This window comes from Lampetra fluviatilis, chromosome 20 (assembly GCF_964198595.1).
Source record: "Lampetra fluviatilis chromosome 20, kcLamFluv1.1, whole genome shotgun sequence".
Lineage (NCBI taxonomy): Eukaryota > Metazoa > Chordata > Hyperoartia > Petromyzontiformes > Petromyzontidae > Lampetra > Lampetra fluviatilis.
The window spans coordinates 4917903-4943595 of NC_136294.1; the positions used below are offsets into that span (position 1 = coordinate 4917903).

The following is a 25693-nucleotide window of genomic DNA, read 5'->3' on the forward strand; positions in this document are numbered from 1 at the left end:
TCGATTGGGATGGTACGAACCTGCCGCCGACAGCGAAGTCGGAGATGGCGTAGTAGTAGGAGCGCAGCACCTTGTGGTCGTTGAACACCTCGTCCCCAAAGGTGTTGAGGCGGTTGAGGGTCACGCGGATTTCCGTGGACGACACCCAATCCTGCGGCGGGCAAGACGATGAGGCGCGGTCACAAGGCCGTGTGCGATCGCACGAGCCTCGGCCGTCCATCCAGCAGCGGCATCGCACGGCTTGCCCACGTCTTGCGAGCGGCGCGGCGCGATCGAATGAATGCCGGCGTGGAGAATAGGGCTGCTACCTCTGGAGGTACTTTACACACCGGCCACTTATCAGTATCTCACGACGCTGGAGAAGGTGAAGAACTGAAATGTCAATGCAGTGTTGTCTTGAGTGGCGTATTATAACATAGTTCTTTCGGAAAAGTCACGTAGGTAAAAAAATGAAATAAAAATTAATAAAAATAAATCAATCGACAAAACACTGAACTTTTAAATGTCAAAGGAATAATATGCTGTGCAGTATTTCCCAAGATAACTACCTAAAAAAAGATGATCCTGGGAAAACCAAAACAGGTGACAACTTCAGTAAGGGGGAGGGGGGATGTGTTAAAATTATAAACAGTTCCCAAGTTAAATTTCGATTTAAAGCTTTCGTGACTGCAGGGATTAATATTCTTGATTCTTTCGGTAAAGTCACGTAGAACTAAGAATATGAGTTCCCAAGTTGGCAATATCTCAGTTGAGTACCCAATAAGTGTGACGAAGAATCTTGTAGTGGTAGATAAATATTGTTTGTGGGCCATTTCAAAGTGGTATCAAATAAAGTATTGGGCCGTTGTTGGCGAACGGGGGCCTGTAGGTTCATTATCGCTCTATAAACATTTCAAATCCTCGCATGAATATGAAAATAACATATAAAGGTTCTACTGCCCACGTAAAAACAAATATAACGAATAGTCTATTAACCTTATGGTCTTTCAGGAGCAATTTTCCAGCAGCATTTGTCACGTTCAATTCGTAAATTTAAAGTGGCGTCTCCACTCGTGATAAACGCGTAGAAAAAAGGAGTTAAAGAATCGATCAGTTAAGAATTATGAAAATTACAGAATCGCAATCTTTATTTAGACTAAAGGAATCCGATGAGCTATGAAGCCCTTTTTCACACATGTCCAGTGTACATTAAATTTGAATCACAGTTCCTATGATAAATGTTACATATTGTTTTTTCCATTTACTTTGGTGATTTCGAAAACATATGGTTAAGCCATGTTTCTTGCGGAAGTGCGGAGTTGGCCTGATAACTTTAATCTAAATTGTCTTATGGTTATTATTGTTTGACTTACATCACACTGGGATTTTTGCACACAGCGTTGTAATACGGTAGGTTTTTTTTTTAAAGATTTGCTGGTTTATCCAGGATGTTTCTGTTGCGCGTCGTCGCTTTAAGATGTTCTTTGTTCATATTTTGTTTGTTGCGGTTGCACCCGACTCAAGAGCCGCATGGGCTCACAGGGCTACACCTAATAGATGAAACTTGAAGTAAATAAAACTTGAAACTTACACGGGTATGGATCGGTCGGTCTGGCAATGACCAGCGGCCTTGGTAAGTGGCCACTATATACGTGCACGCGTTTTCACCATGCAATTAACGTGAAAGGTAAAGATAGGAACCGATGTCATCAGATACAAATCTGTCGCTCCATTGGAATCTCATTTGCCAGTAAAAAATATAATAGTTTTTTTTACCCTTTTATCTGGCAACAAAACTGACACCTTTTTTTACAAGGAGTCATGTTTGCATAGACCACAATACCTGCAGTCATTGTGCGCCTTTTGGCGTCATCTGGTCCAACACCATGTGAGACTAGGCTCTAAGAAAAGCTGTCTCGGATGTGGACCAATCAACTTCAAGGACAGTGCATACATTATCAGAGTTATGTTTTTTGTTTGCATTATGACTACAGGTATTGTGGTCTATGCAAATATGACTCCTTGTAAAAAAGGTGTCAGTTTTGTTGCCAGATAAAAGGGTAACGAATTATCAAATCTGTCGCTGTTACAAGAAGCGTGAATCATCGCACGCCAACGGATAACCTCGCAGCATCGACAGCGGTGCCGACACAAGCTGGTTTTCGCTTTGAAGAGCCTCGTTTTTTTTTTTTTGGACACCAGGTCGTCACGCATCGCATCGGCCTCGAGGTGACACGGCCCACGCGTGTGAGCAACGATCTGGTGAAAGCTCCGCGTGTGTATTAGAGGTGTGAAATAAAAACAGGAAGTTGGGTTGCCCCCATCGCGGAGATCTCTTCACGTTTCACCGAGCAGAGCGTGACCGATAGGTGGCAGCCTAACCATTTGTCCAGCCAGCACGAACAATTGCGATGTTCTTTTTCATCATCATCATCATCTTTTTTTAATGACCGTCAGAAATTGAATGGAGATGTTTTTTTTGTCGCCGTTGTAAAAATGTAAAACGAATTTCTATGTAACGGATTTTTTTTGTGTCGAGTTCGTTGTCCTTCCCCCGCACCTCCAATTAGCAAGTTTGGCTACGTACGGTGCAAAAGAAGTCCAACATAAATGCAACATATTATCACGTACACTGCAATGGAGCTCGGATTTGTGCAACGTGTAAATGCAACTGCATCTCAAGACGCCGTGCAAAACAGTGGAACACGTTCATCAGCGGGGAACAACGCTTATATTGCATATTTATATTTAACGTATACATTTAAGATGACAGTCATTAGGCGGAGGAGAAGGGGGACAGTCTTGAGCCTGGACTTGAACAAGGGGCAGGGGGGGAGTCAAGAGCATGGGCAGCTGGGGACAAATCGTTCGAAAGTTCAGAGGCAGCAGAGGAGAAGCGACCTCACAATGAGCGAGGGAAGCACTGAGGGCGAGCGATGAAGGAGCAGAACGAGACAAGAGAGGAGAGAAGGAGGGACGATTCTACGTGATATCTTGAAGATTCCGAGTGCGTCCTTGAAGTTGATCCAATGGCTCTATTGGAAGCCAGTGGAGGGAATTGGAATATTGTAGGGGAATGTGATCACGATTCTGGGTGTGGAGCCTGTTGTCTTGGGAGGTGATCGCTATATATTTTCGTGTGTTTACAACGTGCGGCAAATAAAGAGAAACAACGGCAGGAATCGCCTCCCTCTGCACAAGACCATGCCAAAGGGGTCTAGAAAATGTGGATGTTACCATGTGGTTGTAAAAAGGAAGTTCCACATGCATACTTGGAACACTGGTCTGTGGGACCCATGACAGTGTAACATCACGATACCATTACAGGCAGGATGATCAAAGAATGACCAAAGCACTCAAGAACACAAACAAAATTAAAGAAAAAGGCAGATAAAAAAAAATAAGCAAACCCAAGATTACAGGCCTTTATTCTAACGTAACTATCTGTTTCCGATTCCATAATTTAATTTTGTTATTACTTTTTATTATGGGTTTTTTTCTTTCGAGCAGCCGATCAGAAACCATTAAAAAAAGTCTGAGGTAATTGGGGAAAAAAGACTTGCGGAATGCACGTTAGTGGAAGTTAACGTGAATGAAAACCCCGAACAGGTATCAGGTTGCGTTATAAAAAAAAAAGTGCAGTCGTTACGTTGGCAAGAGCACGCAAGCCACTTAATTCCAACGCCTGGCAATGGGCGACTCGGGTTCGTACAAGCTGCAGCGGCGACGACACTCTACCTCATATTCTTTGGTTCTTTCGGTAAAGTCACGTAGATGGAAAATAACAAAATAAAAAAAATAGAAAATGTGAGTTTTTTTATTTTGTTATTTTCCATCTACGTGACTTTACCGAAAGAAGCAAAGAATATGAATTCCGGCAGTCACGAAAGTTTTAAATCTAAATTTACACTTTACCTCGCCCTTACCGCGGTGACTGGCAGCACCCCTTTGCTCTTATTATAGAATCTACCCATCGTGAAAAAATATAAGAAAGGGTGTCGATAGGGATATCACCATTATTGTCATCATTGTCATCAGCCATGGTCAAAAGCGACTGGCCAAGGTGAAATTGTGGCCATGTAGCCAAAACCTAAGAGTATGAATCCTTGCAGTCACGAAAGCTTCAAATCTAGAATTAATACCCTGTATGGGGAGGAATTTCACCTATCTGTTTACTTTAATTTTATTTTTTTACCTACGTGACTTTACCGAAAAAACTAAGAGTATGTAACCAACATTATGGACAACATCGTAAATCACGGAAGACTGTGCGCTCCTTCAAATGGAGGGGGAGATGAGCAAAACTACAAAACAATCTCTCCTGATGATGCCCTCTTGTCATGGCCAGCAGACCTCGACCTTGGCCTTTAGCTCCTGAGCATATTTGCTCCTGCCACACGCAATAGGAGAATAGCATCCAACGCTGGATGAAGGCCTCCCCAATCTGCCACCATCTCTCACGATCCAATAATCCACACAGCACCTGCGCATGAACCAATTTCATCATCACTCAGTAGAGGGTATCATCCATTAAATCAGATCATTCTAATTATATACGGTAGTAGTTTGAGCTACTTTGATGAAGCTGCACACACACACTCGGTAGTTTAAAGATTTTATCGTACGAACGTCTGCCTTCATGTTCGTGACATACATTGTATTGAAATTTGAAAGAGTCCCCCAGGTGTTCGGCAACATGTCACGGGTGATAGTTTTGAATTCTTCCGTCATGCGCTTTTGAAGATCAAACAATTTATCTTCAACATAACCCCTGACCCTGGCGGTTGCCGCTCGCTGCAGAAGCTACGGTTATAGCCCAGTGGCCGCCACGATTCATACTGTGGGCGTACTAAGCAAAACTACGCGTCCGCCTGCTTCACTGCGGACGTTAAATATCCCGTGATGTTATTAGAAGTTAAAAGATGCTGTGATGTTACATGCGAGTAGGCCGTGTGTGCCGTCGTGCCGGCTCACATCTTATTTTACAGAAATGAAATGTTACGCGCAAGTTACTGCATTGGGTAAAACCTCTGAGCAATATCGCCCCCCCCCCGCCACCCCCAAGCGACCGCACACTAGGCTCGTCTGCGCTAGCGTCCGCGACAGCCTCGCGCACGGCGCGAGAATACCGAACGTCGCCGGTGACGCGACGCAGCCTAGCGAGTGAGCGAGCCGGGGGGGCACCTGTAGCACGGGGCTGTTGTCGAAGTTGTAGGCGCTGGGCCGCCCCTCCAGCGTGGAGAAGGCGACGTTCCCTCCCGTGAGCGGCGAGATGTCGCTGAACTCATCGGTGCACAGCGGCGTCTGCTCGTCGTCGCCCGAGCGCAGGAAGCCGCGGTTGCGCTTGTCGTAGGTGGGCTCGCAGGAGCCGCTGTAGTACTGGTACGGCGTCCACGGGCCGTCCATCGACGCGCGCTTGTAGATGGCGAAGCTCTCGGGCCGGCTCGTGTGGAACTTGAGGCGAACGTACGTGATGTCGAACGCCTTGCCTGCGCGACACGAGCGGAACGCCGCCATCAGTACGGAACACGGTGTTGCGATGTCGAACTCCGAGCCTTTCCCGCGCATGACAAACCACGTGCCACGATCGGAGGAGCAAACTTTATCCCCACAAAACAAATCGTCCTCCCTGAAGTGAACATCGCGATGTCGCACGGAAATCGAAATGCACGCGGGCGTGCCGAGGTAGGCACAAAGTTATCCCCGGCGATGCCAAACGATCCTTGCGAGATCTCAGAAGCCGAGCAGGTTAGAGCCTGGCTCGTGCTTGAATGGGAGGCTGCCAAGGGGTACTTGGGTGTCGTACGGTGTCGGCTACGATCTGGCCAGGAGATGGTAATGTGGTCAAAAATTGCCAAGTGTTTTTTTTTTAATCGCCTTAAAATTATTTCATTGGACAAAACCACATTGTCAGCATTGCCCAGTATTGGAAGACTATACCCATCTGTGAAAACAATCCCCTTCTTTATAGCCTACGAATGGCATGAATGGCAAATATAATACGGCAACCGATTTTTTTTTGTAAGCCATGTGTGGATATTTTAGTGTTATCTATCGCTTTGTATGGGTATGTTTTGTGTGACCCGGCAAGGCTTTCCTGGATAAATAAAAACGTAAATAATGGGCGTTGGTTGTTTTCTCGTAATTTACAGATTTGAAAGGGGGGACGTGCCAAGGAAATCCTGGCGGACTCGAATAGCATTTCTTGCATTTGTATGGATGTAGAACTTCTTTTGCACCTTACGTAGCCAACTGCGCTAATCGTAAGTTTTTGTGCATTTTCTATATTGAAGCAAACACGTGGAGTCTCTCGCGGGCACTTACAACGGTGACACTTTGGCAATTTCTATTCACGGACATTCAAAAAAAATCAAATAATACCCTTTTACAGAAAACATTGCACGGCACATTGCAGAGATGTTCGAAAAAAATGTACACAAACACCTTAAAGCAAGAACACATTTCGGGTACTTTGAACTGAGTGTTGCAGTGTATTTTAGCAAAGTGTCAAAATATTTTGTCGCTTCCCGCCAAATGCAGAGTTATTTTCCCAAGTGTACTTATTATCCTTTAAAAAAACAGAGCACAGTCAATGTTCCCAATCAAGAAGGATGACAAAAAAATCCACCCATTGTCATACGCCAGACGAGCAAAGCCATAATGACCTGTCATTACGATCATCGCCACAGTTTGCGTGCCAGGACATTACACAGCCAATCATCGCGTGGCGCTCACTCGCTCGCTCGGCGATGACGTCTGTGTGCATCCCCCTCCGAACCGCCGGGAATTCGATGTCAACAAACACGGAAGACGCACGGCACATTTCACTTGACGAGTTTGAGGCCGTCGCCGTCGAGGCTTCTCACGAGTGGGGGGTAGAGCGGATGTGTGCCACAGACTTCATGGACACGCCAAGGTTGATGGGGGGGGGGGAAGTGCTTTCCCTAAGGCACGGTTATTTTTTATTATTCCTTATTCTGCACAAATAAACCTGATCACAAGGCTCTTTAATCCATGCACAGCGGCAGCTTCCTGGCCCTGGAGCTAACAGGGTCTCTCTCTCTCTCGCTCTCGTTAATGCTCTCTGCATGCATTGACGCCGGTGGATGCGATTCCCCCAGTGAATCCTGCGGTCCAGCCAAAGCTTCCACGAGCCAACTTCACCGTAAACCAATTCCAATGCTTTTCCGTAAATGGTGAGAAAATACCATCGGGCCTTCGGCAGTGCCAAACTGTCCCCGCAGTGTTCAAATTCACTACGTGCCATTGAGGATCATCATGGGAAAATTGAAATATAAACACAACTCTGTCCTTAGGCCGATGGACTAAAATAATATCTACATGTAAACGTGGATGTCGATGGTCACTTGTCATGCAAGGCATTGTTGGAAGGACTGATCCCCTGGTAGCAATGACGACTTCCGCTATCAAGACATCCAACTTCTTGTTCTTATTTGTTTCCAGCCTACACCCCGCATCTTCGTGCCCGATGAGTTTCTCATCATTGACGGAAAGCGTTCAAATAGTTTGTTAACTTCACTCTGTAATGGCCCAGCTGGGTCCGTGACCCCCGCCTCCCCATGACCCCCAATCCTCCCCATGCCCCCCCCTCCTCCCAGTTTCGACAGGAATAATGATTAAACAACACCTGCCAACTGCACCTGAGTTCCATTTGGTCATGTTGTCCTTGCTGCTCTTTGTGTGGGAACTGTGGTGTTTATTTGTAAAACAGCGGGCGAGTACACACCACAAACATGGCTACTAATCCCTACGGTGGATTCTATAGGATGAACGGAAGAAAATGGTGGGGTGGGTGGGAGAGAATGTGGGAGGCGGTGATGGGAGAGGGCTCGAGAGAGAATGGGAGAGTAAAAACATGGGGGGGGGGAGTGGGTGGGTAAAGATTAAAACACAGAGAGCTTCAACAGGAGAGTTGTGGTGGCTGATTGCAGAGATTCTTTCGCACAATGCCTTAGTCATGGACTCTGACACTGCTTTTACAATCAACTAAAACAACAACAAAAAAACCCTCCCGAAGAGCAAAAAAGGAGGTTTTCGTTTAACAGAAGCCGGATTGTCAAAAGCAGATGTTGCAGCACTAAACCTTTTCGAGGCTGGAAGATAAATGTCGGAAAGAAACACCAACATGCCTGCGCAATATTGGGCGGCGTTTTATGGCCACAGTTGAAGTGAACAGAAGTTTTTGGGGGGCGGGAACTCCTCCTTCTCCACGTGTCTCCTCTCAAAAGAAAAGTTGATTCTGCATCTGGCACGGAACTCTGCTGGCCTAGCGTGGTGGGGGTGGGGGGCTTTAAATGCACAAACCCAGCACTCGAGAGATAAGTGCGTTTTAGACCTTGGCATTCATCTATTTGAAACCTCTTTGAAATGTGTTTTTTTTCATTCATTCATAAAACAAAACAAAGGTAGAATTTTTTGCGTTGCCAATCGACTGATGGGATGGGGGACTTCCTCATACCTTGCAGGCGACAGAGGTTACGTGGTCATACTTCACCACGCTGGTCAGTGCGGGTTTGTGAAGGAGGGGGAGCAAAGATGTGGCAGCGTGCCGTACAACAATGTATTGTATTTTGCCGACCACCACATATAGCAGAGCACCGCAGCTGCCTATGACAACCTGGTGTGCCATGGTGGTCACCCATCTAAGCAATATCCAGGATCAACCCTTGCGTAGCTTTATGAGATCGGGTGCATTCTGGGTAATTGTCACTGGCATGCAGATAATTGCAGATCTAAAAAATCGTAACAACTCTCGTTAAAATGCAAAAAAAAACGGTCAGCGGAACATGGCAGTGTGCGTGACGTACGAGAATAAATTCCTTCTTGACGAAGCGAGCTTCGAGTGGTGGGGGAGGTAGGTTGGGGAACCTTAACCTCACTCATGCTCTCCGTGTTGATAAAACAATCCTATTTAGGGCATTCCTCTCAAGAAGCTGGGGAACCTCCAATTTGTACGGTTGGCTACGTACGATGCGAAAGAAGTTCAACGTACGTACAAAACAGAGTGTCCGAGTGGCGGAGGGGACACGATAACCGTGGAGCCGGGATAGCGAACCACTGTTTGCTAAAAAGCAGACTCCGTTCGAGAGGCCCGCAGGGCGTTGTGGGGTGGCATTATGGTGTCATTTCCTGCCGTAATGATGCCACAAAGTCGCACCCAGGTGTTTGATCAACGTGACCTCTCACGCCCCCCCCCCCACCAAACACGAGCAAATCATAGAAGTAAATAAAGAAGCCGAGGACAAAAGCATCCCTTTTGTTTACTGGAATCCCAGGGACAAGGGTTTGGAGGAGGAGGAGGGGGTGGTGGTGAGATGCCAAGGCGGGATGGGCGAGCAACTCTTTGGGTGACCGCTTTGAAGCTTTCCCCCCAAGGCACATTTAAACCAGACGCCGCAGATTGCCTCCGCTTCAAGGGCCCTCCGATTTGAGCGCAATCACCAAAATCCACCGATAAAAGGGCCTATCGACTTCAAATCTTTTGATCCCCACCAAGAAATGTGAACTCTCCGGCAGAAGGAGCACGTAAATACGGGAACCGTAGTGAAACGCATGTCGTCGGGTTGTCAGCAGGCGTATTGACCCGATACGCGCGCTCTGTTACATAACAAAGTGCCGCGCCACTCATTGACCTCCCAAATTATGGATTTCTTGCAAAGAATTTTGTTTTTTGGGGGAGGTGGGGGCGGGTAGAGGAGGACCAGCGGAATGTGACAATTGGCAGCTGCCTCGTGAGTAAAAGGGGACCAACGATGGGTTTTCCAAAGTGTCAAGGCACTTTCTCAGACCCTTTCCCCTAATGATTTCCGTCACTTGCTCCCAGCTGTTCCGAGTCTCACACACGCGATGAAAATTGAGGCCCTGAAGATGACCAGCTGCTAAGCGGGGGGTGTGGTGGTGGTGGTGGAAGGAGGCTTGTAATTTTGTTCCGTGGCACAATGCCCACCAGACAGCCCAATGGCGGCGATAAACACAACGGGCTTTGCGGAACTGGCCCATCCCGGCCTACGTACGAGCCGAGTTTGCGAGCCGATAAACAAAGCAAAGGAAGCACGGAGGGAGGTGTTCTGTTTAAATGATGTGAACGTTTACATTTTCAGGTGTTTATGCAAATAAATAAAAAAGACGCCCAACTGAATTCCATTTTGCTTTTATCCTGAAGATCAATTGAGCCGTGAAAATGTACGAACATAAAAAAGAAACCGCTGCTGCATTTAGGACATTAATTGTTGTAAAAGTATTGCTTTGATCGGTGTTGTTGCGCGAGTAACCCTTTGCTGGGAAAGCGATGCTTTTTGCTCAGCGGCTCAAGATCAGCAGTGCTGCTCCGATGGTGCAGCCTGTGAGAAGGTTTGTAATGTTTTGTAGTTTCGCATCTCAAGGTGCTGTGTAAATGAAAACATAATGAAACTCTGTGGCCCCTCTATTATGCGCTATGAAGGGCCATTGACCGACACTTTGCCCATGGTATATATTGCTTTTTAAATGGCGGTGTTATTGCCCAATTTGCTTCACTTTGGTGTTGTTCTTCTTGGTTCTTTCGGTAAAGTCACGTAGAAGGGAAATAATAAAATAATAAAAATAAAACATCATAAAATACACATTCTCACGACGTTTCGGCCACAACGCAAGCAGCCGTCCTCAGGTGGTGGTGTTCATTAGGACACTGTCTTTCCGACAGACCTGTTCTTCACCTGAGGACGGCTGCTTGCGTTGTGGCCGAAACGTCGTGAGAATTGTATTTTATTATGTAAAAATTTTATTAATTTATTATTTCCCTTCTACGTGACTTTACCGAAAGAACCAAGAAGTTGAATCCCTGCAGTGACGAAAGCTTTAAATCAAAATTTTAGTGTTGTTATTTGTGCTTGTGCACCACGTGCCAGCGCAGCATCACCGGACAGAGTTGCCTGATACAAGAGATGGGTCACACGAGAAAACAGAGAAGCGAAGAATTGGGTTTCAGGAAGTAGACACACAGAGAGTCCCTCGGGAAGCGGGTGGCTGGTGAGGGACAGGCACCAGGAGAGCCGCCACGCGTCTCAGGATGAAGACGCCGCACACGACTGCTGGCAGTTAGGCCCTGGGGCAGCTAACACTTTGAAATCACGCGTCCCAGGATAGTGGGATCCCAGGAAGTGAGAGGAGAAGCAGTGTCCAGATGAGCGGTCGGCAATCCGCAAGCTCTTTTTACGGACTGCTACGTGACGTCATGCATCACGTGCATTGCGGTCTCTTGAAATATAGATTTTTCTCCCAAATTCGAAAAATAAACGACTCCCATTGTTATTTTGCTTTGCCGAGCCCTGGTCCAGTCGTACCAGGTGGCCCCTCGGGAGTTTCCCACCAAGGAGAGACCCCGGTGGAATTGGGGGGACCCCCCCCCCCCCCTCTGCACACAGCAGCACGCGACTCAACCGCTCTCCCATCCCTAGCACAGACCAGGCATGCACGGATCCACAAGGCAGGCGAAGGCTTTACTAGTTCTCTCGCTCGCTCGCTCCAAACCAAACACCTGCAGGGAATCCCCCCACCCCCCTCCCCCAATGAGGCACTCGCATTCCGCGCGCTCACGACGCGCGCGAACGTGCGTGGACACGAACCTCCCCCTCCCTCCCTCCCCTCCCTCCCCCTCCCCTCCCTCCCCCTCCCTCCCCTCCACACAGATTTCGCACGGGGCGGCGTTACCACCGTGCGTACCGTCACGGCGCGCTGGCGTTAACCGCTGCCCATTTGTCTCGGTGGTAGTGGCAACGGTGGCGACTTCGCGTTCACACATCGAGGGTGGCGCTCGGTGGGGTGGGGGTATTTCGCTTGCCCCCCTTCCCCCCCCTCTTCGCAGACTGCGGCAAACAACCGGGAGATGTTTTTTGTTCTGTGGTGTTTATTTTAAATGGTTGTTAGCGGTTATACACCAAACGTTTTAGTAGCAGGCGTGTCATCGAGCCTTTGCAGAAATGTCACCGAGCCGTGAGCGTGCATTATGACGTGTTAGGGAATGTGCCCGCGAGAAGTAGACACCACAGAACTACTTCTAGAGCCGCTTCGATGGGGCCTATTTCTTTACAACACTCGACAGTTCTCCTTCAAGCTCTGCACAAAGTGTTCACCATATAAGCCATACAGCGACCATCTGGGATTTTTCAAGATACAAAACTGAGCATTCTGTAGGAGCAGCGGAGGAGTGGCACAGTGGTTAGTGTGCTAATTGCACTCTGGGTTAAATTCCCGGCCACGGCTAACATCAGTGGCGAGTGATATCTGACCCCCCTCCCCCTCTTCATCAGGCCGCACTGATCAGCGTGGGAAGTACGGTCAGACAACCCCCACGATGGACACGGTGTGGCGAGGACTTCACGCAGCAGTGGATTGACAAATGGTTGCAACAAAAAAAGGGGGCGTGCAAAACCTGCTGGCTTGGATCTGCTATGTATGTGCAGGCTGTCCCTTAAAAGGTATAGTCCATTATAAAATAACCATAATCAGACAGCAGTTTTATAACTACTTGGCTGAATGTCGAGGTTAAAACACTAATTTCTTTAGAACTGCTTTGTGTTTATTTTGTCGTCCTTACCCCCCGCACCTCCGATGAGCACGGTTGGTTACTTACGGTACAAAAGAAGTTTCAACATACATGCGTGAAGATAACGTGTGGAAGAAAAAAAACACATAAAAGCTTGAATGATGTTCAACAGCACAGAAGCATTCGAAACGAGCGGAGCTGAGGTGTTATTGGCGAACACCTGGGACTCTCACGGGTGTTGATACGATGCGTGTGTCACCAATGCCGCGGCGCACGTGCGGAGGTTCAGAGGGATGAGACAATCTGACATGCGAGCGTAGTTCCCCATCAACCCATCATCTCGAAATGCTGTCTCGCTAGAACTCTTCAATAACAAACGCTGCATGCCCCAAATTGTCCGTGTCAAACGCAAGTGCCCGGGACAGACCAACGGAGATGATTTAGTATTGCAAAAGTTAACCAAACCAGCCATATCTCTATTGCGTGGAGCCCTCCACTAAATCCTAGACACGCTGAACGCCGGTGGTCCTGGAGGTTGTCTGTGAAGGCGGCGTTGAAGGGGTGGGAGAACCACGTGACAGGGTGCCCGGGAGAGGGCCCTCAGCTGCCACCCAGCTGTTCAGACCTCATGCTGGGAGCACAGACATCTACCCCCACCACCACCAGTCCGAGCCACACGGCAACATTCCCACTTTCCAGCGGCTAAGAGGTACGGGCTTGAGGTGTCATTTACTGGCACACACCACGGTGTCGAGGTGGGACCTTTAAAAATAAAAATAAATAAATCGGGGACGGATGCCAGGTGGCTCAGAGGTCACAGCGCCGATCTGGCAACGCTGAGATCCTGAGTTCGATGCGAGGTTTAGCTGCCTGTGATCACAGCGGGTTCTCTCAAGCGTAGCAAGTCAATGGTCTCAGCCGGGTCACCAATTACTACACAAATATTAACCGTCATAATCAATTCGCTTCACCGATTGAAACTTGGTCAAACGCCAGCTCTGAGAATTTAACTAAAAATATTTTTAATATATAGCATCGGTTTGACTGCCATGCGATGAACACTCTCTGCAGTAAAGTGCTGCCCCCTATCCACTTTATGCGCCATTCTCGGACGCGAAGGGTTGCACTTTCTGCGCGAGATCCGAATGGATTCTTCATATCATGACCAGGCTTTGAAAACACAAATCGGGATAAAATGGTTGGGGATAAGGACCCAAAAAAAAATCGAAGAAAAAAATTATTGGCATCCAATTGTAAATATCACACAGCTATTGCAGAGCCATCCCACACCAGTGGTTTGCACAATTGCGGGCCAGATGGATTTAAAACAAAAACGCCTTAATACAGGCATTCGGAGAAATATATCCTTCCTTAACCCCCACAAATCCCTCAGCAGATGACGCAGCACGGAATTGTGGGGCCAGTCTAAGGCGGGCTCTGACATGGGGGTGGAGAGGGGGAAGGGGGTGGAGGCAGGGATGTCTTTGTGTTATATTCGGAAAAGTATACGTTGGCCTTTGTCGGAACTTGCTGCATGTAACAGTATATTGCTCAACATTCGTGCATGTGCAGTAAATGTTTTACTAATGTCCACACACACATCGGGTTTTAATCAAATTGAATATTTTGAATCCCGCCTGTGCTTACCTCTGCCACGTGTTTTTTTTTTTCGAAAATATCTGAAACATGAAAACAATGGCTTGGAAACCCCAGTTGCCTCTGAATAGTATGTTTGGATTGAAAATCCATTACAAACGTATTATGCTGCGTATTTACTTAATTCCCTTAATATTAAAAACATTGACCCTACAGTATAAATCGTTGCATACAACAAGTACTTACAATTGTACAGAGGCTGCATGCCACAGAGAGTTGAGCAGTGGCACAACGGTAAGCCCACTGCACTCACTCTACACGCTGAACACCCGAGTTTGAATCCTGACTGTGGCGTACGTCCTTAGGGAGTCATTTATAACGCAATCGTGTCTCCACCCTTCACCAACCTGCGCCAACTATGCCTAGGAAGAGGGGGCCTTCATCCAGCAGTAGATTGACAAAAGTATTATATAATTATACGCCATGGATTCAGACTCCGTGAATTATATTCTCAATATTTTGAATTAACACGTGGCTTCAATATAAATCATGGTAGTTCTATGCCACAGCAGCCACTTCAGGCATGTAACTAAATGACATGAAGAGAAAGCTGGCTGCATCATCATCATGGACCAAGACCGATTCACTTCATTGATTAAAGCGGCGTTCCTGTGAAAGCATCTGCTCCTACGTAACAACACCTGTGGTATTTCTGCGTCCGACGGTCAGCATATTAATTACCACACCGAGGCCACTTCTTGGGTGTAACAAAAAAATGGCCTTCCAAATACAAACCGGCCACCAACCGACCCAGCGCAAGCTGCAGTGACACAGCAAGACGGTGGTGTGACTTGCGAGAAGCCGATGACTGAAACAGGCATTCTGTGTCTGGGGCACGGGGCGTCATCCATTAAAGCAATCTGGGGGAGAAGACTGTTTTGACTCCGATGCATCGCTGTTGTGTCTGGTGCATTCGCTATTGGCAATATACTGTACTTCGCTATTACACGCAGCAGACGATCACAGGGGAAGATTACAGGAATAAAGACGTTTTAAAAACACTGATTATATTTCTTCAGAATGTCAGTACTTGGAATTACTTGCAAGCAATCCTCAAACTCACTGTGCTTTGTGTTTTTCAATTTCTGCTGTAAATCTGTAGACTACGTATTTGGATCATATTTATGTCGAATGGTTTTTGTGGAAACAATTGTTGGCAAAAAAAGGTTAGTACAGATATTAGTGCTGATCCAGCGGAGCTCCACATTACTACATCCAAACAACGCAAATACTTTGTCCCTGAGAATATAAAGCAATTTTTGGCAATTGTAAATTTAAACATTTAAACAGAAAAAAAGAACCGTGAAAACACACATGAAAGCAATTTACAAAATGGAAAACATTGCTTTACGGCAATTACTGTGCGTTACATTCGGTGTTTCTCACTCGTGCGTGGTCAGAAGAGGGATGTGCAGCAAAGCCCATTGTTGAACTCTACTTCTATGCTCCGTCTCTTGCTCCTCCCCCACCTTCACCAAGCTCCACAAGGGCATAGAACCCCCCGCATCTGAAAGGCCCTCATCATCCAGCAGTGGATTGGCTGCACGTGAACATGTTTCTCCAGGAGATGCATTATGGACTTAGGGGCCTCGAATAAATATGTATACATATACTTTTTTTTAAAGGCAGTAGTAGTGTATTCAAGAATATTTTTTGTGAGCGATACGCCAGCCCATCACCGCGAAAACGAGACATTTCCAGACTGTCCAGACCGGCACGGGAAACGAGCCCTTTCCACACGAGCAAACGGGGGTGGGGGGGCCCGGCCCGGCCCTATTCTGATCACGGATGCTGCGCCAACAGAGGAGGATGAACCCCGGGAGCGTTTCGGACCACGCAAACAAGTTTTGGGCCAGCACAGGGCTCCCATTGTTTTCGCTCCTTCCGACGATCGGTGTGCTGTGTGGGTGGTTGGGGTGGGGGGGCGCGATGGGAGGGAGGGAGGGGGGGAGGAAGGGGGGCCACCCCCCCCCCCCGCGTGCACGCGCGCCGTTTGACTCGCTGCCCAATCGCCACCGCCCTGGGCGGCGGTGCGTGCGTCCTACAAAGCGGCGGCGCGCGATCGGGAACGGGCCCCCCCCCCCCCAAGACGCAGCGTGGCGGCCACCAAAAAAAGCCATCGACGACGCCGCCGCCGCCGTCACAGCCGCCACTACGCCGCAACGCAAACGGCGAAGAGATAAACTGAGATTGCGATCCGATAAACATCTTCAGACAAAATAATGAAGCATATCCCGGTGCTGTGGGCGGAACGCCTTCGGAATCGCTGGGGAGAGGCGGCGGGGGGGTGCTGCCTGCGTGCAACACACGCGCACGCCTGCAGACAAAGAGACAAAGATGCCCCCCCCCCGTGTAGCCTTAACAGACTTTTTGGGGGCGAGTGTCGTTCGCGAGCACCTATTACGGTCGGCATGATGCACCAGGAGGTTGGGTGGCCAGCACCACGCCCCGTAGCGATGTTTACACATTAGAGGCCAAGTCGACCTAGGGGATGCCAAGGACCAGTTCAGAAAGTCATCACCGGTGGCCGTCGGTGGGAATCGAACTCGGTTCGGAGCGGTGCCCTAACCGCTGCACTTCAGCTCCCCACGCCAGCGGACACACGGTCGCCTGCCACTCTTCGCAAGGGGTGCATCTGTTTATATACTGCGGGGTTTTGTGTGACTTGGATGCGCACACACACTGGCGTTTTGGCATGCAGACGCAAAAGGCTGGTTATTTACTGGCAGGGCAAAATGCTCTGTGGAGGCCTCCGTCTTTATCCTCCCGAGCTGGTATGCATTAGCTGGAATGCAGAATAGAAGAGACTTCAATGAGCCTTTTGTGACCAGAGCAATGATATACAGCTCGGGCTTACATAGGAGAACATCAGGACAAGGTAACCACGCTTGGGTTGCATCCGTTGCAAAAAAAAGTATGTTTTTTGTCAATCCAGCAACAACCCAGAGACACTTTATTGTTTTTAATATATGGACAGAACACAGACAGCTGGAAAGCGAATTCAAGCGAGAGAAATGCACTTTTAAAAACGATCATTGATTACAATTACAGCAGACTCGAGTTAAATTGTAAAGGCCTCAATTGCATTGTTTGCAATTGCCTTTAAAGATAACGCACACTCAATTGTACCGCAGTTTGGTTTTACAGACGGCTAATTAATCTTTAATCGACCATAAATACAAACTGGGCCTGCATCTAACGTGCAGGCTACAATCGCGCAGCACCCTTAAATCGCAACTCTTCTTACACGGCACCCTTTCTCAGACAGCATCGCTCAGATGCGATGGCTCTTCCAGGAATTTATCCACCGCTCTTAAGAGCGTAGATCGTCGGACAGAGGGGCTTAAGGCATCACGGCAATAGACGAGAGATGTTATCAGCTTGGCGATGCCCAAACACCAGCTCTGAAAAGTCATCACGAAGACTGCCCATGCGCCAGCCCCCCCTCCCTCCCTGAATTCGGCTCAAAAGGGCCCTTTTTGTGAAGCCACGGCTGACAATTGCGTTGTTGTCGGCATCCAGCCACGTTTGCCTCAACAACAAAGCCACCAAAAAAATAAAGAGGAAGGACGACGAAACTCGACAAACTCGCAAAACACCGCCGAGATTTCTGGGGGGAAAACATATTTCGTTGCTCTTGCTAGTTTCCTGCTGAGCGCTCGGTGCAATTAAACTGCATATCGAAGGGTAACGGTCATCGCTACTGGAACTAGACTTCAGCGCAAATTACGGCTACGCAGAACTTCGCAGGTCATTGCCTGGCCCACGCCGTCTCGCACCGCTGCCAGATTACAGAGCAAACACAAAATTAAAGTCTAATTCAAGTGACCGCTATAATTGTTGTTTTTTCATCTCTTGCACATAACTGAGTGTTTCAACAGCCGGTTTGTTGACTCGTAGCAGAGCTTTCCGTGCGAGTTAATTTTGGCATCGCCCCCCTGTATTTGTGAAAGCGTGCCAGCAGATGGCAAGAGGTGGGGAAGTGGGGAAACATGCGTACACACACGTACATACATCACACGCACACGTATGCCGACGCATAGCTGGCAGCAACGGGCACCCACAGTGGCTTACACAGGGGTTGATGTACAGGTCACCAGACTGCGTGCCCGCAGCCGGGCAGCTAAGAAAGGGAATGTCGGTCAGAATGGCAGAATGCGGTGACATCATCACAAAAGCTACTGAACGGTGTGCGACGGGTGAACAAAGCAGATGGCGATTTGAAACAAGCTGGGAAATGCTCGTAAATTGGAAATGTTTTAAATACCCCCCCCCACTCACCCCCAGGGCCCCCCTTCCAAAAAAAATACCTCGGTGTCACCCACGCCCCACCTACCCCTTTGCATTTACACGTTATGTTTTTAATTTTTACAATACTATTCCAAATCGTCAACACAACAAAAAATGGAGGAATTATAAGAGCGTTTCTAAATGGTGAAAACCCCATGAGCTTAAGCATGGTGAACATATTTTGGTCATAATTTATTTCTTTTTTTGACCTATGTCAAATATTTTAGGTTACATACATAGTTGAGAATTAATACCAGATTCCCAATTGCTTCTGCTCAAAATGAGCCTTTTACTTGACCGTGTGATTAAACAAAAAAATACTCAAGTGCTGCGATTGTCAGACTGGACTTCGTGACAGGAAAATAAGTTTCTTCCAATGTAGATGAGGTCCAATTCACACGTTGGCAAATGTTAATTTTAATTTTAGTAAAAAACTAAATCGTGGATGTCTCCTAAACCAAAAATGTGGAGTAGGGGCTAGGGGAGGTAGCAGCTGTTTTTCAAGATGCGAATCTAATCCGCAAAGTTCAGAATAATGGCTGCTCTGAGAGTTGAATATTGACGCAAAAAGGGGCCCAAAAAGCCAAAGACAAAACAGAAAAACAGGTAAAGGAATTAAAGTAGGGGCAGGATGGGGGGAATTAGTTTTAATACAATTTAAAAACATTTCATGGTGTAAGCCTGACTGGGCAGTGACCGAGCATTAGGAATCCCACCGGTGCACTATGGGTCCTCTTAAGATTTCTCTAATGCATCTTATAGTCATCAGCCATTGTCTATGAACTGCTGGATGAAAGCTTCCCACCATGCACCACCGATCCCCTCGCACTACCGATCCCCACCGATCCACACGCGCGACGCCACAATCCACGCCACTGCTGCACATGAGGCTCATCTCAACCGCGCCACGTCTGTGGGAGCGCACTCTCCCCTGGCCGCCACCGCGGTCCTCCGACAGCCATCCCCTCTCGCCTTCTCTCCACGAGTGTCTGCCAAAGCCGATTTACCATTCTAACACCCGATGAGATGTTATGGGGCCGTCCTGTTTCGGTCCTCTCGGATGTAAGTCCAAGCATTCATAGGTCGTCACGGTCAGCTTGACACGTAGTAGAGCTTCTGTGACCAACATCATTCATGCGGTTTTTTTGGGGGGTTAGGTCGCGTAAATGTATCGTTAAAACCCGCCACAGACATTTAGTAAGGGTCGTCACGTAAGCAGAACATGCCAATTCGTCACTAGTATAGCACTAGTGTGTAGTGTAGTGTATAGTAGTGTAGTGTATAGTGTGTAGTAGTGTAGTGTTTAGTGTAGTGTATAGTAGTGTATAGTGTAGTGTATAGTGTACTATACTAGTACAGCACTAACCGGTGTGTTGGAGAGCCAAGCCACGACATTTACAATCTGAGTATGACGTTTTGACAGTAATAACAACTAGCTTCATCGTCGTAATCAGATTGTGAATGTTGTAGCTTGGCTCTCCAACACACCGGTGTGCTGTACTAGTGACGAATTGGCACGTTCTGTTCATGTGACAACCCTTACTAGTTGGCTGTGCCGGGTGGTGGCGGGTTTTAACGACACGTTTATATATTAACGCGCTCCAACCCAAAAAACCTCTATTATGGATCTTCACGGTTATTCATGCACTTTTCAACTTCTCCCCCCCCCCTCCCCATTTTGTTTATCAGTGTCAATGTTTCTTCTGATCGTTACCACGGCTGGTAATACACACCGATTGAATGCGTTTGTCATCGGGCGCGATGGTATAATGCTTTCCCAATGAAACAATAAGAATAGGTTTTACTCTCTGGCAATAAAACAGGTGTTAATATTTTGATTTTAAGCTTTCGTGACTGCAGGGATTCATATTCTTGGTTCTTTCGGTAAAGTCACGTAGAAGGGAAATAATAAAATAATAAAAATAAAACAATACAATAATTCTCACGACGTTTCGGCCACAACGCAAGCATCCGTCTTCAGGTGGAGAACAGGTCTGTCGAGAATTATTTTATTATGTTTTATTTTTATTATTTTATTATTCCATTCTACGTGACTTTACAGAAAGAACTCAAAAATAAAAGTATTATTTTATTGGTTTATATTTTTATAATTTTATTGTTTCCCTTCTACGTGACTTTACCGAAAGAACCAAGAATAGGTGTTAAGATGTTCAAACAGCAACTACGACACCTTTTGCGAGGCATCAAAAGTTGGATTAGCCACACATACTTATGGCAAAACATTCTGCGATGAGAAATGCATTGTCGTTTAAACGGATTGGCCTACACCAGTGAAAGCCTTCTTTATGACCGTGTCTCACCACCAGTGTTAAACCAGAGAACGCCAATAGGCGAACAGCACAAACACAATGCAAGTATCAGAAAACCTACAGCTCAGGTCGAGCAGTTATATCCTGGATACTGACAAAAAGGGCCCGTTGATATCATGCTTTCTGTACGCCTTAACAAATATAAAGCCCTAGGTACACATGCGTGCATGAGATCCCACATGCACTCAGTGGCCCCAAACAGAAGGTGGATGTCGTTGTGTCAAGAGATTACCTCTTGACACTATTCACCATCAACCTAAACAAGGGGGGGGGGGGGGTGGGTGGAATGGTTTCTTTCAAATGCTAAAATGTTAAATGTTTCGAATGCTTCAAAATGCTCGACGTTTCACGGGAAGGTTGCGCCGCGCAACAAAAAAAAAGAGTCTACCGTCCAAAAAGTGAGGTGCGCGTTGACAGAACGCCTTTGGCAACATCGGGAAGCCACTGTGACACCACCGATCGTTAATCCCGCAGCGGAATGAGTGAGAGAGGCTTTTGTGAAACCTTCTGGAGGTGGCGGTGATTTTAGTGAGAAGCCTTCACGGGGGGGGGGGGGGGTGTGATCTCATTTATCCAGAAGCCCGAGTTATATGGGGCTGCAATCCAAACTGGCATTTAAAAAAAAATAGAACACGGTCCATACCCAGTTCTCCCACGTTGGCATTAAAGGGCATGGATTTTCGTTGTTGTTGTATCACAGAAGCTGAGGACAGGGCTGAAAAGGCCCAAAAAGCCCCAAATTGCCAAATGGCCAGCAACAAACGACACGAATGCCGCTATAATAGATGAGCGTTTGTACGTTGTGGATTTGAGCAAGGTTAAAAGAACCTGGGTGATAGCGATGAGACGATGGGAGGAAATTCCGGTGTGGAGTGGTGGGAGCCAAGAATCAGAGAGCGAAACACTTTGACCCGCAGTGTGGTTGGTTGAACACCGCAAGTAGGTTCCACGCATGACACCAAACGGTCATTCTGGTCGACCGAGTCTTCAACATAAAACAAAATAATGACACCACAAGTTGCGAGATCGCTAACAAAACTGTGGTCAGCCCCATTGACAACAGTTGTGAGCGACGAACGGCTTTGAGTGACAGCGCGAGCCGCCGCCACACAACGCCACGCGCGCAGCCCCCGGCCTCGCTCTCGCCAACGTACGGAGAGAGCCACGCGGTAGGGTGGCCCCGCACCGATTCATTTCGAATTTGCGGGGCGAAAAACGCGACGCATTGAGCGAGCGCGCCCCGTTAGCTTTTCACGGACGGCGCGACGCTTTCTTTGTGAACGCGAGGACATCGGTCACCCGAGAGCTGTCTGTTGACTCTCCGTGATGAACGAGCGTGGCGAAAAGCCCTAATTGTGCCGCCTTCTCTGTCCGAGGAGGATGAGGTGGTTGCCGCCGTGGTTGTGGGGTTGATGCGCGCTATTAAGATGTGCGCTCTCAAGAGGGAGGGCCCCCTGGGAATTGTTTGGCGGTGACACCCTAAACCCCCCCCCGCTCCCCCCCCACGACTCGATGAGCGTTCTGCTTGGCTTCAGGTCTGACCGCATTCCACATTTCTGAGGCTCTATCTGCGCGGAGTGCATCCAGTGCGCACGTGTGTCCGGGCATGTACACGTCTTCTGCGTGCACGTTACACGCACGTGCCCACCACATGGGCAGGCGGGATGAGCCGTTGAGTGCCTGTAGGTGACCGTATGGATTGCCGCATGACGAGTCGTCCCGTTGCCATGCCCACTATTAAAAAATGGCTGTAATAAGTCACGGCAAAATAGAATAAAGGCATTTGAGGAAGTTTATGGATTAATTTTTCTAAAAGTGTGTGAAGGTAACGTGTGCGTTACACGTGTCCCCGTCCTGCCCTTTTGTCAATCCACTGCTGCGTTAGGGCCTCCTCATGCCATGCAGGTTTATGGGCATTATTTGGCCATAATTCAACAAGGCAGGGAAGCAGAGATGCTGGCTCGTATTTCAGTCCAACAGCGGATTTTGGTGCACTCCCCCCTGCTGGCAACAATTACATTTTCACCTTTCTACATTTGTGAATTCAACATTTACACTTGGTACGTGTGCTATGAAAAAATGGGCAATTGCCTCCACACATCACCGATTTACCTCCAGTTTTCTTTTATTAAGACAATGTTGTTCACCAATGTGTAAAGCAGCAGCAGCAGCAGCCGTGGCCAAATAGTTTAATAACGGTGCAGATTCTCCGATCTAAATTGGGTGACTTTAAGCTTAACGAAGCCCGCTGTGGGAGGGAAGTAACAACTGCAAGAGACCAACACACACCACTGGAGCACAGTGAGTCTGTGCGGTGTGAACCGGCGTGGTATACCACCATAGACGCGGTGTTGTTGGTAGCACACCTGGCTACAAAAACCTTCGTTGCAATGAGCGACAAAAGGTGGCCGGCATAATGCTCCTCTCGCCTCCGAAGCGTGCCACAACAGTTGCGCACAGAAAATAAATGAGCGCCCGATAAATCACTCATGTCCAACAAGCTTACATCAAGGAACAAAGTGCACATGTAAACCGAGGGGTGGGGTGGGGTGGGGGGTTTGTTACCGACCAAAAGCTATACAAACGCAAAGGTTCTGCTGACATTAACGCACCTCCCCCCCAAAAAAAACGTTAAACGGCGCATCAAACGACAGCAATGTCTAGAAACAAGAAGATCTATTTATACCTTTCTCATGATCTGCATACAATATGGCGCAGCCTTGCAATTGCTTTGCTCATGCCAGAAGGGCCTTCCCTTCGCGAGAGGGAGCTCTGCACAGCCCCTCATCCTCGGGGGGGGGGGCGGGGGGGTTATTTTGGCCTACTCTTCCACACCTCGTCTAAGACGACCCACACTTTTTCCCGCCACGTGCGACCTGCCGTTCATGGACCAACTTTGTGTGCCGTTACCCATTTATACTGCCGGGTGGCTAGAGGCAGGTATCAGGGTTGAAGAAACTTTTTTGGTTTACCTACAGATTAAGTTAAACTCCGACAAGCTCTTGACAAACATTTTCAAAGCCAAGGGCAACGGAAAGATGTATAACCGGCGATGTTCAGAAATCCGCACCGTCGCTTCGGCCTCGTGCGCGAGTCTGTGCGATGCGCTGACAAATAATATATAGTTTTTACTTTGATGGCGCTTGCTTTGTCTGTTTTGTAAATAGCTTAAGCTGTTCCACTCGGCAGCGTGCGTGGAAACTCGCCGCATCCTCCAGGCAAGGGAGGCCAACAAGGGCGACCGAAAGAACGTAAGCAAACTGCAAAATTTGTTCTGTGACCATGGTTAAGCTTGTAACAGCCAGCACCGCCACCCCTGAGCACAGGCCCTCCCTCGCCATCCCCCTCACCCCCCCCCCCCCCCATGAAAGCACCCGTAAAATTCTGAGAAATTCCCCCAGCTGTCACTTTTGTTGAATTTTTTTTCTCTCTTCTTCTTCTAGAGAACGGATGGACAGTGCTCGGTGAGGTGTGTCCAGTGTAGTGACTGATGAGTAGGGGAGGATTTTTTTTTCTACCGAATAACCCCACGAAAAAAATCTCGACTTAAAGCTTTCGTGACTGCAGGAATTCATATTCTTTGGGTCTTTCGGTAAAGTCACTATCTACGTGACTTTCTACGCGACTTTACCGAAAGACCCAACGAATATGAACCCCGAGAAAAGCAATGGAATTTCTACAGAGACAAAGATCCCCCACACAGCCCGAGCAGGCTTTTGAGGAAAGTGCTGCTAAGCGAGCAACCACGAAGGCCAGCAAGGCACAGGAGGGGGGGGTGGGTGGCCAGTGCCATGCCGGGCCGCCTTCGTCTCCCGGAGGTGGCGATGTGTACACACCGCACCAGGTACTCATTTGAGGACGAGTGAACCTAGGGGAGGCCCAGAACCGGTTCCGATGATCGTCAGTGGCGTTGGCTGTGAGTGGGAATTTGATTCGGGTCACCGGGTTCGGAGCGCAGTGCGCTCACTGCTGTGATACCGACTGCACAGACACACTCATAGATGCGTTAAAATAAAATTAAGAGTCAAAGAAGGATGTGTAAATAAAAAAAAATAATACGATTATTAAATCTGACACAGAGAACAGATACTTGTGTTTTTTGCTACATGTTGTACTTAAACATTGCTCAATTGGGATTACAAACAGCAGCAACCATCGCCCCTTACTGGCAGACTAAGACCCACTTCTCGACCATGTGCTGGGTTACTTTGTGACGCATAGGAACCGCTGCCACTAGATGTGCCTTTAGAATATTTAATAAATGATGCGATATGAATGTGCTCATAGGATGTAAGTTACTCTAACGATGTCCTGGCATGAAGGGCATTCTATCAACAATAATGATTCCTTAATAATGAAAAGCAGCAGCAAAATACGTAATGAAAGTTTTAACATCATAACTATGGCCATTGGACCAAGAAAAATGGAACAAAATCTGAAACGTGCACAAATAACATGGAGATATGCACGAATAATGCTGAGGAAGACAGAAAGATGAAGATGTGTATCAGAGAGCCGACACCGGTTAGGAGGCATCAAAGTGACAACTGCAACAAATAAGTGGGAATGGGCAGAACGCGTCTCGCTCGAAAGGACGATGGCCGGTCGGTCGAGACAAACGAATGAGCGGCAGCCAAAGGAGGAAAACGAGCCTGGGAGAAGGATGTCCATCGTGGAGATGGAGCGATGGACACCGGCTTGTGTGTAAGAGCCAACACGGAGAATGGTATCGCCGGACGACGAGAGACAGCAACGGCTTAAGAAAGCCTTGTCATCCAGCAGTGGATGGATCACGGCCGATTACGATGATCATCTTTTTTTGTTGTTGCACGAAACGACTTCACGGCCGCCCCTGCAGCCACCCTCGAGGCGTGACCATCCGCCGCAGTTCTAA

General features: G+C 47.9%; 1 protein-coding gene across 1 annotated transcript in view; it reads right to left on the bottom strand.

Moving 5' to 3' along the window:
• LAMC1 (laminin subunit gamma 1) overlaps positions 1-25693 on the bottom strand; it is a 111286-nt gene that overhangs the window by 34228 nt on the left and 51365 nt on the right. The window contains exons 2-3 of the mRNA XM_078865422.1: positions 5164-5468; positions 21-151 (exon numbers count right to left, since the gene is read on the bottom strand). Of these exons, the coding sequence (XP_078721548.1) occupies positions 21-151; positions 5164-5468 (436 nt within the window). The remainder of the gene's footprint in view (positions 1-20; positions 152-5163; positions 5469-25693) is intronic.